Genomic DNA, 15,106 nt, shown 5'->3' with positions numbered 1-15,106 from the left:
TTCTGTAGGCGTCCTCGGCCACCTGCCTGCAGCCCCATGTCTAGCTCCGGCTTCGGGGGCTCCATCTACAGGCAGCCTCCCAGCCCCACGTTGAACACTCCGGTCCCCATTTCCTGTTCTCTGCTCGCTGGCTTTTCCGGGGTCACCAGGGACACGCCCCGAGTGCTCTGACTCCCCCCAGCCCCACATGTCTTCCCTCAGTGCCCCTTAGCGTGAGGCTCTGAAGATCTGTTCACACAGACACTGCCCAGGAGCTGTGGCCCGGCACCAACCTGCAGGGAGCAGCCGGTGGGTTCACCTCTGGGCGGCGGTCTCATGCGGTGTTAGCTCCCCGGGGCTGGGGATCAAAGGACAGAGTCAGAGATGATGGGGACCATCTTTGGCTAAAGTTGACTGTTCACTGCCCTGAAAGGACCTTAAGGGGACGCCTGGTGGCTCAGTCAGTCAAGCGTCTGCCTTCCGCTCAGGTCATGATCTTGGGGTCCTGGGATCGAGCCTTGCATTGGGCTCCCTGCTCAGTGGGGAGCCTGCTTCTCTCTCCGTTCATGCTTGCTCTCTCTAAATAAAATTTAAAGAAATAAAAAGGACCTTCAAGTTTCATTTTAAAAGAGTCTTGATAGATTTGGGTTTTCATATCTTTGGAAATGTATCCATTGAATGCAGAGCAGGTGCTGCCCCTTCCCAGATGCCTCACGGGGAGCAGCGGCCACCATCTGACTCAGGACTGAGACGGAAGCGGGTCTCTGAGAGCCGCCGCAGTGCTGGCAGCCCCCCCAGGGTCTGTGGCGCGCCAGCCACTGCCTCTGTCCGTGTCCCTGTTCTTAGTGGATCTGTCACTCAGGCTCTCCCTGAGATGTCCCCCCTTCATGTGGCTGTGGGGGAGCGCGGGGTTTCCATGTAGGGCTGGCTCTGGGGGGGACGCGGGCCGTGCTCCCTCCTTGGAGGTGGCTGGTTTTGCCCCGTCCGAGGCTTCCCTCCGCACCGTGATCCATGGCAGCTTGGGGCGTGCGGTGGTTGGTGTTCTGAGGGGACTCGCCCACATTGGGGAGCACTCCTGTGGTTCTTCATGGACCTTCCTCAGGGGAGCTGGTGTGCTCACGACTTGCAGAGCTCGTGGGGGCTCCGCTGTGATGTCTGACCCACCACCTGCCTCTGGGAGCCCTCTGCCTGGCCACGCCCGGGACCCCGCTTTTCCCTGCCTTCCTGAGGCCTGGGCTTCGTCCTGCCCCAGCTGCCCCGCCCAGCTCGAAGTTGCCTCCTGAGCCCTGTCCTTGGGCTTGGCCCCAGTGCGAGGCTGACGGCTCGGGACCTGCCAGCTCCTGCTTCCCTGCGCTTCCTCAGACTGGCTTCCTTCTCTTGCCTCTGTTCCACATTCCACCAGCGCAGGAAGACACGTCTCTGGAGACACGGGTCTAGGGGGCCCTAGTGGTCATGTGTCCTGATAGCCTGAGCCCTTCCTGTCTTTCCATCTCCGCAGCTGGGCCGCTGCTGCTCTGCATCCTGCAAAGCCTAGAGTCCAGAGGCAGAAAGCCAGTTCTGCGCCCGCTTCCCGCCCTCCATGCCGTGGGCGCCCACATGGCCTTGGCTCCAGCCTTGGTTCCTCCGCGGCTGCCCAGAACTCAGCTCTTAAATCCGGCCAGAGCATGGAGTTGCAGGGACTTGAAGTGGCTGTCAGCCTTGGTGTTGGAGCAGGACCCGGTTCCGCCCACAACAGTCTCTGTGTGCGCACATGAAACTGCTGTCCTGGCTTTCCTGGATGGTCAGCTGGCTTCAGGGTTTTATGACCGGACTGCCTGAGTTCGTTAGGTTTGGGATATCAGATTGGGTTGGATGTTGGACGATATCACCTGAAAGGCACTTCAAGGCAGAGTTCTCTGCAGGAGCTTAGGAGTTACCATTCCAAACAGCACCTGGACGAAGGCGGGTGCGGACACCTGCCCGGTGTGGGGGCACATGTGGGAATAAGGCCCCCACGGAGCTCAGCTCGGTTATGCTGCCTTGTGGAGCACAGCTGGGCAGTAGCCGTGAGCAGCAGGTGGTGTGGCCGGGCGTAAGCTGGGGGTGGGCGAGGGACGGGGCCCGGGCGAGGGGAGCCAGCTCGCCTGCACATCCGGATGGCTGGGGACATGGACAGGCGCAGGACGGCATCTGGAGATTTCTTTTCATTGCTGATTCTTGACCCCTTAAAAATGGTTTCAAGATCCAGGGAATGATGACCCTTTTCAGTGTCTGGAAGTGTTGATTCTGCCCTGGTCAGAGCCAGCTTCAGTTTTGATGCTCATGATGTGAGAACTGTGTTTCTGTGTTTGCTCTGAACGCCTTACCAAGGAGAAAATTGCTTAGCCTCTGGAACGGGTGGTGGAAGAAAGTCAGGGTTGGTTCCTGGCATAGACAGGTTCAGGGGGGAGGGGCCTGAGCTAGGAAACATCACCCTTAGAAATAAAACCAATGCAGAGAAGTCAAGGGGAAAGCCAGGTGTGCACCAGGCGAGGGAGAGATAGGAGTCAGATACAGGGGTTCCCCCCAAACATCCCCAGGCCACAGCCTTGGCTTCCCACCTCCGTGTGCTCCCTTGATCTGTGGCGGCAGAGAGAGGAGCGTCCCGGCCTTGCCCACCTTCGTGAGTTTCTGGTGTGGCTCCACTGGTTAAAGGAAGGTAGGTCACCCCTGGCAAACACTTGCACCCTGAGGTTCTGGGGGCTGAGTGTGCAGTGGGAGATGTCCTTCGTCAGTGAGGGAGCGTGTCGAGTCACCGAAACAGACCGTCCGGAAGCAGACCATCTTTACCCTTTCCCTGCTGTGTCTGTTCAGGTATAAACCCTCGCGTGAAGTCGGGACGTTTCATGAAAATTCTTCCCGATTACGAGCACATGGAATACAGAGATGTTTACACCTGCCGTACGTACCTGCTGCTGGCTTTGGCTTTGCGGGCGCGCACGGCCGAGCAGCTGCATGCAGAGGGACCTCTAACTCCGGGCACGAGGACTGCTTGGGTGTTAAAAGCGAGCTGCCCTCCTTGGCTTCTGCTGTTTTCTTACCTTTGCTGTTTTCTGTGGCTTGGCCACAGCTGAGGCCACGCCTGAGCCGTGGCCCTGGGTCGGCTGCACACGTGGGCCGGGATTCCGCGGCAGCTTTGGGGTTCTTGGGTAGTACCAGCAAGACCACTCTGTTGGTGCACATTTTAGTATTTATTGTTTGTGGGGCTGAGAGGACAGGGTAGAAGCCTTAAAACACTTGTGCTCCAAAATGAAGTGTATGCGGTTGGCTTCTGGATTTCGTTAGTCACATTGTAACAGCATATGTGAATTAGAAAAAACACTGGGCAGAAGTGAGCAGAAGCACTTGATTATTTAGAACCTGATTCCCCTCTCCATGGGTGTTACTTGAGTCTGGAACTTTCCCTGAGCTGTACCGCACACATGTCCATGCTCTTAGGTTGAGCTGAGGCGGAGAGTGGGTATCTGTTGTCACGAAGACATCGCACATGCCTGCTTGTGCTAAGAGGGGTTGTTCTGTTCCTGGAAGCACACGGCCCATTCCCTCGTTCCCCCCACCCCTCTGAACCCTCCACGTGTGTCGCCTGCCTGGAGCAGACCCGCTTCTCAGTCTCTAGACACACAATTTCTATCAAAACCTGTGGGAGCAGAGGAAACCGAGTTGCGCATGAGATCTCTCCTAACCCCTGTCTCATGGTGGACACACAGCCGAGGCGTGTTTGCTGGTCCTGTGGAGACCATCCCGGTGCCAGGGCCCCAGTTAGCCTGCTTCGGGGGCACAAGGATGGGGCGCAGCTCCTGACCACGCCCACCCTGCTCGGGTCATCAGGCCCAGAGCTGAACGGGGTGGAGGCGGGTGACCAGGGGCCTCATTGGGAGCGTGTCCAAGCGGCGTGGGAGCTGGCTGGGCTGTCGGGGGCCGGGCGGCTGGGGCTGGGGCCGGGAGGCACGAGTCCGGTCCTTGCTGAGCGCTCTGGGAGGTCGCCTCCGGCACGTTCCGTCCTGCGTTGACCCACCCTCCCCGTGAGCACCAGTGAGCACGGGTGCCTCATTCAGCCCAGCCTTCCAGAACTGTCTGCACTGCCTGGCGTGTGAGGACCTCGGGGCCTGGCACCGTTGTTTCCCACGCCCACTTGCCCTGTTCCTGGAGCTCTTGAGAACCCCTGTGCCCTGGTCCCCTGGTCCCCTGGTCCCTTGGTCTCTGCTGACCAGAGAGGCTCGGCAGCCTCAAGCGGACCACGGTGTCCGGGGAGAGGCAGGCCGGCCCGTCTAAAGCAAACCTCTGAGGAGCTGTGTGGCCCCATGGGAGCTTCGGCGGCTCAATTCTGCATACTTGGTCAGGCCGCATGCTGTCGGCTGACAGTCTGGCTCGTCCGTGTCTTTGAGGGCGTGGCAGCATCTCGCGGGGAACACGTCGTGCTCACAGCGTAGCGAACATGTGTCCTCGTGCGTGAACTGAGAGCGGCTATCTGTGACCACGGGGCTCTGGGTTTTGAGGTTCCTGCCTAGAGCTCTGGCGCTGCCGCAGGTAGCTCCGGGGGTTTGGTGGAACATCACGCACCCCGCGGCGGAGAGATGGAGAGGCCACGTTTAATGCTTGGGCGCAGGTGACAGGGTGTTAGGCTGCACAGGGAGAGTCTGACTGGAAGGCTCCAGAGTCCAGTGGGCTGGGGGTGGGGGGGCCTGGAACGCACCAGGGGTGTGAGGAAGGGGGAGACCCCTGGGAAATCTGGATACAGGAAGGTGCCTGTGGAGGGGGCAGGGGCCCTGGCAGGAAGTGCAGCTGGGGACGGAGCCCACCTGCCCATCACCTGGCCGAATCCTGGAGCCCGTGGGGTCGTCTTCCTGCTCCCGCCCTGGATGTCGATTCTGGTCCTGCAGCTTGACACGGTTCCGGTATTAGTTCCGTGGGCTTTTCCACCGACGGTGTCACGTCGACTGCAGATGGCAAAGGATTTACTACTTTGTTTCCAGTCTGGATGCCTGTTACTGCTTTTTCTGACCCGTTGCTCAGGCCAGGACCTCCAGCATTGTGTCTACAAGGGGCGAGAGGGGGCACCCCTGCCTTGTTCCAGCCTCAGACGGCAAGCTCTCGGCTTTCCCTGCGGCGTGTGACATTCGCTGGGGGTTTCTCACCTGTGGCCTTGTCCTGTGGAGGCACAGCCCTTCTCGACCCTTTTGTGGAGCGCTTCTGTCCTAAGTAGGTACTGGATTTTTTCAGATGCTCTCCCTGCATCTGTCGAGGACGTATGATTTTTGTTCTTGATTTTGTTAAGGTGCTGTCAAGTGCTTGGATTTCTGGATGTTGAACCATTTTTTAATCCCGGGGTAAACCGCAGCTGATGACGGTCAGTGACCCTTGGAATGGACTGTTGAGTGGGATCTGCTTGTGTTTGGTTGAGGATTTTTGTATCCACGTTTATCAGGAGATTGGCCTGCAGGTCTTTGTCCTTGTGTACCAGGGTCGTTCTGGCCTGATGAGCTTGGACATCTCCTGCTCTGATTTTGTCTCTAGCATGATTTTGTGGACCATAGTGATGTGCGGGAACCTGTCACCCAGAAGCCCGGCTCCCCAGCCTCAGATGTGGTGGTTCAGGCACGAGTGAGGGCCGTGCTGGCGGGGGGCCGGCTGTCTGCATGCAGGCCACGGGGGAAGAGAGCCAGCTCCCCGCCCACGCCATGCCGAGGACAGCAGGATCGTTTGGGTTTGGTGTTGTCTCCTGTGCCAGGAGTTTCCCGCTTGCCTACTCTAGTGGCCTTCCTGCTGGTAGATGAGAGTTCACTGGCACTGACCAGGAAGGGCTGTCTTCCCGCCAGCGCTTGAGCGGGGAGGTCCCTTAGCCAGCTCAGATAGTTCCCCCATTTTGGGGAACGGAGGGTGGTGTCCTAGAGCTGGGAAGGTTTTTCTGAGTATGGCCACACTGACCTCGGGGACTGGTGGTTGGAACAGCCTGCCCAAGCTGCCTTGTTTGGAAGAAACATGAATTATTCTGAAAGGCCTGCTTCCTGCCTTGTGGGGTGGAGCAGCGCGTTTCTGCTGTTGTCACGGGTAACGGGGTTTTCCTGTGTTCAGGCTGTCTCCGCCCATGAACTGAAGTTCCGTAGCGTCCTAAAGCCCATGACAGTAAAGTACCTGAAGGGCCTAACACAGTCGCCTCCACATCTCGGGTCTCCTGCCCAGTCTCTGTAATTGGACCCCTGGTCAGCGGCTGTTTGGAGACGTTGCAGGGAGGGCTCTGTGAGCTGGGGGTCTTCCTCTGGGTCTGGGGAGTGCCTTGCGCCAGGACATCTCAGCCAGCCCTCCCCCCACGCCCCGCAGCCTCATGCAGGGCCAGGCAGAGGGTCCAGGGGGAGCGTGAGGGAGAGTGCATGGACACGTGCACTCTGCTCGTCTCGTTCAGGGGTTGGCTTTCCCAGCAGGGCTCGGGCATTAGACGGTAACTCAGCGCGGCCCCCTGCCGGTGTGGACGCCCAGTGTTTGTGTGACTCAGGTGGACACTGTCCATCTGGAGGCGCCCTGGGCTCTTGCTGGACCCTGTTCTGGGTGGTTGTAGTTTGTAAAGTGTCTGCCCTAAAACACAGACCTTACGGCTTGTCCGAGGAGGGGTCAGCTCAGAGGTCCTGCTTGCAGCCCTGGGGGCGATGCTGGGCTCCCGCTCTCCCTCGGACCGTCTCGAGGGTGGTCCCAGGCTGAGCGAGTCGGTGTCATTGCATCCGCGGGAGCCACGGGGGGCACGGTGATTTTTCTAACATGTGTAGAGCTCGTATGTCCAGAGAGGGCTGCCACGCCAAGCAGACACGTGGGGGGCAGTGTGTTTACTGCAACAAGCTGTAGCTTCTAAAGCAAAACAGGGAGCTCTTAGAATCGCCAAGAGTCTCGCATGTTCTTGGAGCCGTCCGGGGGCTCTGAGATCATAGACTGGTTTGGAAAAGAGCCAGACCCTTGCTGGCAGTCAGACTGGGCCGGGGGGAGGGGCGACCGGAGGGGAGGGGCGACCGGAGGGGAGGCTCGCGCTGCGTGGGCCCAGGTGTCGTACTCACCGGTGTCTTGTCATGAAAGATTTAAGAATCGACAAGAAAGAAACATGGGCGGGATCACAAGCAGCCACTTAGCATCACCAGATCCTACCACCCTCGGCAACACGTCACATCCCACAGCTGTCCGTCCGCCATCTCTCCATGTTTCCAACTTACTTTTTTGATACATTTTAAAGTAAGTGCCAGATACTATCACATTTTACCCCGAAACCCTTGAGCGTACATGTCACCATGGAGTTCGTTATCTGCTGAGCTCCTGCTTGTTTATTAAACACAGAACTAACAGGGTATGACCGTAAGATAACCACACTGGATTTCCTGTGCCGCTTGTAAACCGACTCAGAAGATGGCGCGTAGGACGGACGGCAGGTGTCTGGGAGACAGTACATGCTTGTGTAGGAACTTGTGTTCCTAGGCTGACACCTCGGGTCTCAGCGGTCGCCGGCCCCCTGCCCGCGTACTTCAGAGGCCTGGGCTGCTTCTGGCCTCACTTTCCTAGTCCTCTACCCCAGACCAAGGTGGAGGAGACCTGATAGCTGCCATCCCGACTCCGTCTCTGTGTCCCACTTGGCGCTGCCGGCCGGGGCCCCCTCCCCTCGGAACGGAGTGCTTGCGTGGCTTCAGCGCTCCAGCCCGTCCCTGCTCCCCGTGTGCTCGCCAGGGTTCACCCGACAAACAGAACCAGTTTTCTTGGATGACTCTATCATAAGGAATCGGGTCCTGCGGTTAATACAGGCCGAGGAGTCCCAAGACCTGCTGTCATTAAGCTGAAGACCCAGAAGAGCCAGGGGTGTAGTTGGGGTCTGAAGGCTGGTGGGCTGGACAGCTTGGAAGAGCCCACGTTTCCGTTTCAGGTCCTAAGTTAGAAAAGACTGATGTCCCAGCTCACACAGACAGGCAGTCCCTGCTTGTGGAAAAGCCTTTTCTTTCCAGGCTGTCAACTGATTGGACGAGGCCCACCACACAGGGAGGGTAATCAGCTTCACTCGGTGCACTGATTTAAATGCTAATCTTACCTGGAAACACCCTCACAGGTACACCCAGATGTGTGACTGGATGTGTCATCATGGGTCGTGGTGACACCTGTTGTCAGGACAGGGCTGTCGGGCTTGTGTGCCCAGCAGAGCGAGCCGTTCGCTCTAGTGATAATTTTTAGTCTGATTGCTTTAGAGACACACTTCATGGGCAGATGCGGGTCCCAGCATTAGAAAAATCTCGTCCTGGCCATGCTGAGGAAAGTGGTGGCCCAGTCTCTGACCCCCTCACTGATGGGAGGTTCACCATTTCAAAAGGGTGCTCACTCTTTGTCTTTCAAGGCAGCGCCATTGGTGCTGGTCACTTAGAGCCTGGGTTCAGAGTGGCCCTGTTGCCTGTTTTATTATGGTCTCGAGAGACATTTTCCTTCTTAAGATTCTTGAGAAACTTTTTGAACGATCTGCTGAGATCCACGTTTATGTCCAAGGCTCTGTCCCCAGCCATCACGAGTAGTTTGTCGGCGGTGCCCGCCGTGTCACTGTGGAGTGCAGACCGGCCGGCCCCAGCGTGAAGACCTGCTCTCTCTCTCCCTGTAGTGCTCCACCGGTACCGACACATTCTGGGATTGTGGCAGCCGGACATCGGGCCCTACGGAGGACTGCTGAACGTGGTGGTAAGTCCGAGAGCGAGAGCGGGCTGCCTGGGCCTTCGCAGGCCTTTCCCCGAGGGGCCGTCGCCTGCGGGATGGCAGCCTGATCGTCAGGGGCCCGAGGCTGTTCTGTGATTGGTTCTCAGCCTTCTCGCTGCGTCCCTGGACTTTGTGGAGCTGCGAGGGTGTTTTCCCTCCTGTACCCTGGCCCCTGCCTCCTGGACACCTGGGGCCCTTGCGCTCACACCTGTGGGGCCCTCAGGGTTTGGGGTGTGCACTAGTTTGTTGTAAACGAGGAGCCCCAGGAGCCTTGGACACTTACCCTCAGGCCCTCCGGGCCACATGGAGTCATCGCAGCGGCCCTGTCCCTGAGCCCCGGGGCGCACCCCAGCTGTGACTCACTGAGCGCTCCTTCTGTCATTCCACTAACACGTGGGAGCACTTGTCCTGGGAGGAAGACACAGTTCGGTGGCTGGGGAGGCACGCCGGGCTGTCGGGTCAGAGTGAGTCACTCAGCAGCCACGGCGGCCTCACGCCCAGGCTGGGCCTCAGAGCGACGTCAAACCCCGGTTTGAAATCTTTTCTCACCCACTGCAGTAGTACTGGGGTCAGGCCGGTGTCCTTGATGGGTTGGGGCACCAACGGTGGACAATTTTTTGGGGAAACGTGGTTGCCACCCTCTGAGGGCATCTCCCGCACGTGCCTTACCGCTCACTGTCTTAGCGTCCAGCGGCCACTGTAGTACCAGTGACCACAAACTGCGTGGCATAAAATGACAGAAATGTGTTCTCTCTCCTGGAAGCCCGACGTCCTCAGTCAGTGTGTCCGATGTTCTCATTGTGCCCAGCGTCCTCCGTGTGCTCAGTGTCCCCAGTCAGTGTTCCTGATGTGCTCTGTCGGTGTGCCCAGCGTCCTCCGTGTGCCCGACGTCCTCAGTCTCTGTGCCCCACATCCCCTGTCCGTGTGCTCCCCGTCCTCCCGTCAGTCCTCCCGATGTCCTCAGTCCGTGTGCCCGCCGTCCTCCATCAGTGTTCCTGGGCTGAGACCAAGGTGTTTCCAGGTCACCATGCTCTGTCCGCAGACTCCAGAAAAGGATCCTTCTGCCTCTTTCAGCTACAGGGCCTCAGTGGCCCTTCTGTGGCCGTACCTGTACCTCTGTCTCCGTCCTCTCCCCTTCCATGTGTCTCAGACCTCTGTCCACCGCCCTCTCAGAGGGCTCCAAGTGATGGATGGCGTTCAGGGCCTGCCTAGATGAGCCAGAAACCTCTGAAGATCCTCAACGTCATGTCTCTTATTTATTTATTTATTTGACAGACAGAGATCAGGAGTAGGCAGAGAGGCAGGCAGAGAGAGAGGAGGAAGCAGGCTCCCTGCTGAGCAGAGAGCCCGATGCGGGACTCGATCCCAGGACCTGGGATCATGACCTGAGCCGAAGGCAGAGGCTTATTAACCCACTGAGCCACCCAGGTGCCCCCTAACGTCAGGTCTCTTAATCCTTTCTTTGCGGTGTAAGGTGATGACGTTCACAGGGATTCCAGGGATTAGGACAGGGACTTTCTTGGGACCCATTATTTAGTGATCAAGATTACAGGGAGGAAGTGGGGCCTTATTGGGGAGAGACGTGGCCAACAGGACCCATCCTGAGGATCACATTCACTAGCCAGCAGTAGGACTCTGTTTTGGGCTCCTCCTGGTTTCACATGAAGCACAAGCCCCACTTCTCTCCATCGCTTGCGAAACACACAGAGCCCGAGTCTAATCACGGGGACCTTTTCACACAGACAGACCCCAAGGGTCAGGCCCCAGAGGCCCTACCCTCTGCCTTCTGAGTATCAGGCTCACTGAAGGCTAGGAGGGCTGCTGAGCTAAGAGCCATGGTCCTGGTAACCATCCCCAGTGTAGGGGGAGAGGGGGCCGGGGCCCGCAGACAAGGACCAGAGGGGTCAGTCTGCCCAGTGGGAGTGGAGGCTGCCTTGGAAGCAGGTGTCCGTCCTGCCAGCAGCCTGACTGACGTCCCATGAGGGTACCCCCCACCCCCCGCCTCTGCTGGGAGCACGGTGTTTCTGGTTTCAGCCGCCGTGTCTTCCAGACTCTGGCTGTCTGCTGCTTCCCCAGCCCCTGTGCGCCTGCCCCTCTCCCTGCGGTGGTCGACATTGTTGTTAACGAGTTCTGAGCTGGATGACTCCTGTCCCTCAGGTGGGGTTAGTCTGGTCAGGCAGACAGGGTGTTCGGGAGGACCACTGGGCCTCTTAGCGATGTGCTGTAGCTCTCTGTCTAAGGTCCCAGTGCTGGGGGGTCCCCTGCCCTGCCCTGGGAGTTCCCTGAGGAGGCCTGCCCGGCTTCGCAGAGCCGGGCAGTCTAGCGCGCTGCGCAGGTGGCACTGGGCTCGGTGAGTGGTTGGAACCCGGGTCCCTCGGCAGATCTTGGGCTCTGTCTCTGCACAGCTCCTTCCTTTCTGGGACTTCGACCCCCACACTCCAGCCCTGCCAGCCCCCTGAGCTCTGGTCTCTGGTTGCTCAGGTTGGAGCACTGCCCGGTTCTGCCTGGCCTCTGAGCCCTGGGGTCTGGAAGGTGCCTCTGGCAGGAATCCAGGGGGAAGCAGGGATCACCTCTTTCATTCTCTGGGATCACAGCCCTGTGTGCCTGTTGTGCCTGTTGTCGCCTTGGGGTTCACGGCAGTCCCTGTCAGTCCACTGTGGTCAGGATGTAAGTCTGGCTTATTTTTTCTTTTTTGGTGACCTTTGTTTTCCTTATTGTGTCTTGAATGTATCAAAGTTCTGTATCTCCGGTTCAGTTCACAGTTTGCTTTTACCCCCTGGGTTTTCAGGTGTGGCCGTGGGGCTGCTGGTGCGCTTGCACACGCGGCTGTGGACGCTGCTGCCCCCGGAGGGTGCCCGGCCTCTGGCCTGGGGTCCCAGCCAGCAGCGTGCCTGGCCCCGACCAGGTGTGGTGAGGGCCAGTCTCATTCCTGATGGCCCCTCCACAGCATGTCCCCAGGGGGCTGGGCGCCTGCCGCTCTCCAGGGCCTGCGTTTCCGCTCCCGGGGAAGGGGTCCTGCGCTCCGTCCTGGGGGGTTAGCGTCTTGGCAGCGCTCTCTGCTTGGCTTCTGCACCTCCCGCCCCTCACAGGTTGGGACCCAGAGCTGTAGACACTGTGGGGCCCTCTTCCTTGGGATCCTGCCCGAGAGCCCTGGCCTCTGTGGCAGCTGGGGGGTTCAGCACCCTGCAGTCGGGGACCTGGGGCAGAGGGCTGGGAGGCCCTGCCTCCTTGGGCTCGCCTCAAGCCCAAGGCTCTTGGGCCTGTTTTCAGGCTCTTGGTTCTCGTCGTGGGGCCACTGAGCGTGCCCCCGGTGTCTTCAGGAGTGTTCAGGCTGCGGCGTGGGCGGCTCTCACAGTCGGTGGCCGCAGGCGGGGCATCCCGTGTAAGACCCTGGTTCTCGGCTGGAACAGGTCCTGCCATCTCGTGTGTAGCTTCTGCCCAGTTGCTTCCCAGCCGTGTTTTGAAAGGTAGATGCTCCTTGTTGGTGCTTTACGGGCACCTGGACCGTAGGCACGTTGCTGGGTCTCTGGTGCGGCCATCCTCACTCCGCTGGCCTGCCGGGGGCTGTCTGCACAGAAGCCCTGGGACGCAGTGTCCGGGAGCCTGGCCCCATGTCGCTGCAGCCGAGGGCCGCTGGGAGTGAAGCCCGGTGCCCCGTGGGGAGCGCTGGCGTTCTGGTCTTGCTCCCCTCTGGGCTCTCTAGTCCGCGGGAGGCCCTAGTCCGCGGGACCGGCCTCGAGTGCGTCTCACAAGCGGCACGTCGGGGCCTTGGTGTGGGCCTTTCCCAGCTTGCCTCGCGCGGGCGCCCGGGGACCCTGGGAGCTGAGACACTGTCGTGTGCCCACCGGGTGGGGTTTTGGACGGGGATAAGTACTGCTTCGTGTTCCTTATGATTGGCGGAAACCTCTGTGACGAAACACGCTTTCTGTCTACGTCTGACACCGCAGGGGAGAGCCTTGCGTTTAGAGCGCTTCTCCCAGGACGAGCCAGACCGCTCCCGGCGTGGGCAGGCTGCCTTCCGTGCTTTAGGCGGGGAGGGTGATCGTTGTTTTTCTCGCTCGCGGTGACTAACAAAGTGACAAGAAAACACTGCAGCTTCTGAAAGCAGGGGATGATCACGGGAAACAGAGTCATGCCAGCACAGTGCCAGGTCGCACTCGTCAGCTCAGACCGGATCGCGGTGGAAGTGGGTGAGACAGAGCCAGCTGCCAGACACCCAGGTCCCCGACCGTGGGGCTGGCCCTCTGGCCTCGGGGAACATGCCGTGTGCTGTGCCTGGGGACCACTCCCCACTCTGACGCTACGTCCACCACGGCCACCCCGTTGGGTGCCTTGGAAGACTGATGGTAGCGTGGACGCCTCTGTTGTCAGGCACGGCAGAGCCCGTGGGACCTGCCTCCTTCCTTTGCCTCTGATTTCCAGGGTTTTTAGAGCAGATCCCAGGCCCATGGCATTTCGTCTGTTCATACTTCTGTGCGGGTCTTTAAGGGTGTTCCCTTGCGAGTGGGCCTTGTCCCTGCCCCGCCCTGCAGATGTGGTGGGGACACTGTGACATGGCCTGAGGCCTGGTCTACATCGTCTTCCGGACGGCTGCAGAACGGCCTGAGCATGGTGGCTTGCTTGGAGCCGAGTCTGTAGTGCCGGCGTGCGGCATCCGTGTGTGCCTCGCGGGGCTCTGCTGCCCGAGGCAGCCCCCTGACCCCTCGTGTTTGGCAGGTTTGGTGCTTCCTGGGCACCTCCTGCTGCGGTCTAGCGCCGACCGGCCTGTCCCTCCGACTTCAGACCTGGCCCTGCTCTCCACGAGGCTTGCCTTTAGGTGTAGGTTGAACTACTTTTTTTTTTTCCACCTTATTTTTTAAACAAAACTTGCTTGTTTTTTTCTTTCGGAATTTTATTTTTTACTGAGGCGTGCTGACCCACGGTGTTACGGGAGTTTCAGCTGGGTGACATGGTCCGTTAGCTGCGCTCACAAGCGCCGCTGACTTACCCTGTGACCTGCTCATCGCGCAGCCGGCCGCCCGCCCCTCCCCTCCCCTTCGCCCATCTTGCCCTCTGCGCCCCGCGCCCCGCGCCCCGCGCCCAGGGACCGTGTCTTTGTTCTCTGTGTCTGTCCGTCTCTTTCTGCTGCTTTTGTCCGTCTTGTTTCTTAAACTCCCCGTGTGGCCGAAACCCGTTTGTCTTTGGCTGACGCAGTCCACTTAGCACACGACCCTCTAGGTCCATCTCTGTCGTCGCAAATGGCAAGATTTCGTCTTTTCTGACGGCCGAGCGGCGTGTCACGGTACATACACCACGTCTTTGTCCGTCTCTTTGTCGGTGGCACTGGGGCTGCTCCCGCATCTCGGCTGCTGTAGATAAGGCTGCAGGCGTGTGTCCCTTTATTTCCAGTGGGCAGGTGGGATGGTAAGGTGTGCGACGAGCCCCTCACTCGGCTGGTATCTGTCCCCGCTGGGCAAGGATGTCTGCCGCCGGCGGGGTTAGCGCGCCCGCCCCTCCTGCTGCGGTTCTGTCTGGGTCAGAGCACGTAAGGCCCGCTCTCCCAGGTCTGGTGACCGCGCAGTGCGGTTGGCGACCGTTGCCCGGTCTCCAGGCAATAACCACTTCTACTTACCGGGCGCTGGGTAGGCGGGCCATGCTGGTCGTGGTGACCAGGTGGCCTCCTGGCCCCGAGAGTCTCTGTGGGGCTGCCGCGTGGAGGCCAGGGTGGTCCTTGGGGACCCGGTCCCGTCCTGGCCCCTCCTCCCGAGCCCTGCGTGGACTCGTGCCCGTCTGCTCCCCGCAGGTGGACGGCTTGTTCATCATTGGCTGGATGTACCTGCCCCCCCACGACCCGCACGTGGACGACCCGATGCGATTCAAGCCTCTGTTCAGAGTCCACCTGATGGAGAGAAAGTCGGCCACAGTGGAGTGCATGTATGGCCACAGAGGGCCGCACAATGGTCACATCCAGGTGAGCGGGGCCCCCGAGGCCTGGCAGCCATGTGCAGGCGAGGGGCCGGGGTCCTTCTGTCCTTCCCGGTCCCAGGGGCAGGCGGGGGGCGGTGCTGGCTGAGCGGCGGTGGTGTTCCCAGCTACAGACCCGTGTCCACACCGAGTGCTGAACGTGGGAGGAGGTGGGGCTCGGTCCACCTGGGGTGCGTTTCCCATGTGTGCGTGCTGTGATGCCCCCGCTCCCCGGGATTGTGTGTTCAGTTGGAACCGATTGTTTCCCATGTGTGCGTGCTGTGATGCCCCCGCCCCCCGGGATTGTGTGTTCAGTTGGAACCGATCGCTGTTTTTGTCATGATTCCAACCCCTCTGGGCTCCTCTTAGTGAGACCATGAGCTCGGACTAAGACTCTCTGCCCTCTGGGAACAGTCTGGCACACAGCCGCCCCAGGAAGCATGGGTGTTGCCTAACACATGACGAA

General features: G+C 59.8%; 1 protein-coding gene across 3 annotated transcripts in view; it reads left to right on the top strand.

Annotated features, from left to right (window-relative positions):
• Positions 1-15,106, top strand: part of FBXO31 (F-box protein 31) — a 39,749-nt gene that overhangs the window by 12,054 nt on the left and 12,589 nt on the right. For 2 of the 3 annotated variants that reach the window (XM_032324958.1, XM_032324957.1), the window contains 2 exons: positions 8,606-8,682; positions 14,480-14,647. In XM_032324958.1, coding sequence (XP_032180849.1) covers positions 8,606-8,682; positions 14,480-14,647 — 245 coding nt within the window. Of the gene's footprint in view, positions 1-2,811; positions 2,899-8,605; positions 8,683-14,479; positions 14,648-15,106 lie in introns of all 3 variants that reach the window. The other variant, XM_032324956.1, reaches the window with a different exon arrangement.

This window comes from Mustela erminea, chromosome 19 (assembly GCF_009829155.1).
Source record: "Mustela erminea isolate mMusErm1 chromosome 19, mMusErm1.Pri, whole genome shotgun sequence".
NCBI classification, from domain to species: domain Eukaryota; kingdom Metazoa; phylum Chordata; class Mammalia; order Carnivora; family Mustelidae; genus Mustela; species Mustela erminea.
The sequence above is the reverse complement of the archived record's forward strand: the minus strand, read 5'-3'. Positions and strand labels throughout refer to the sequence as shown.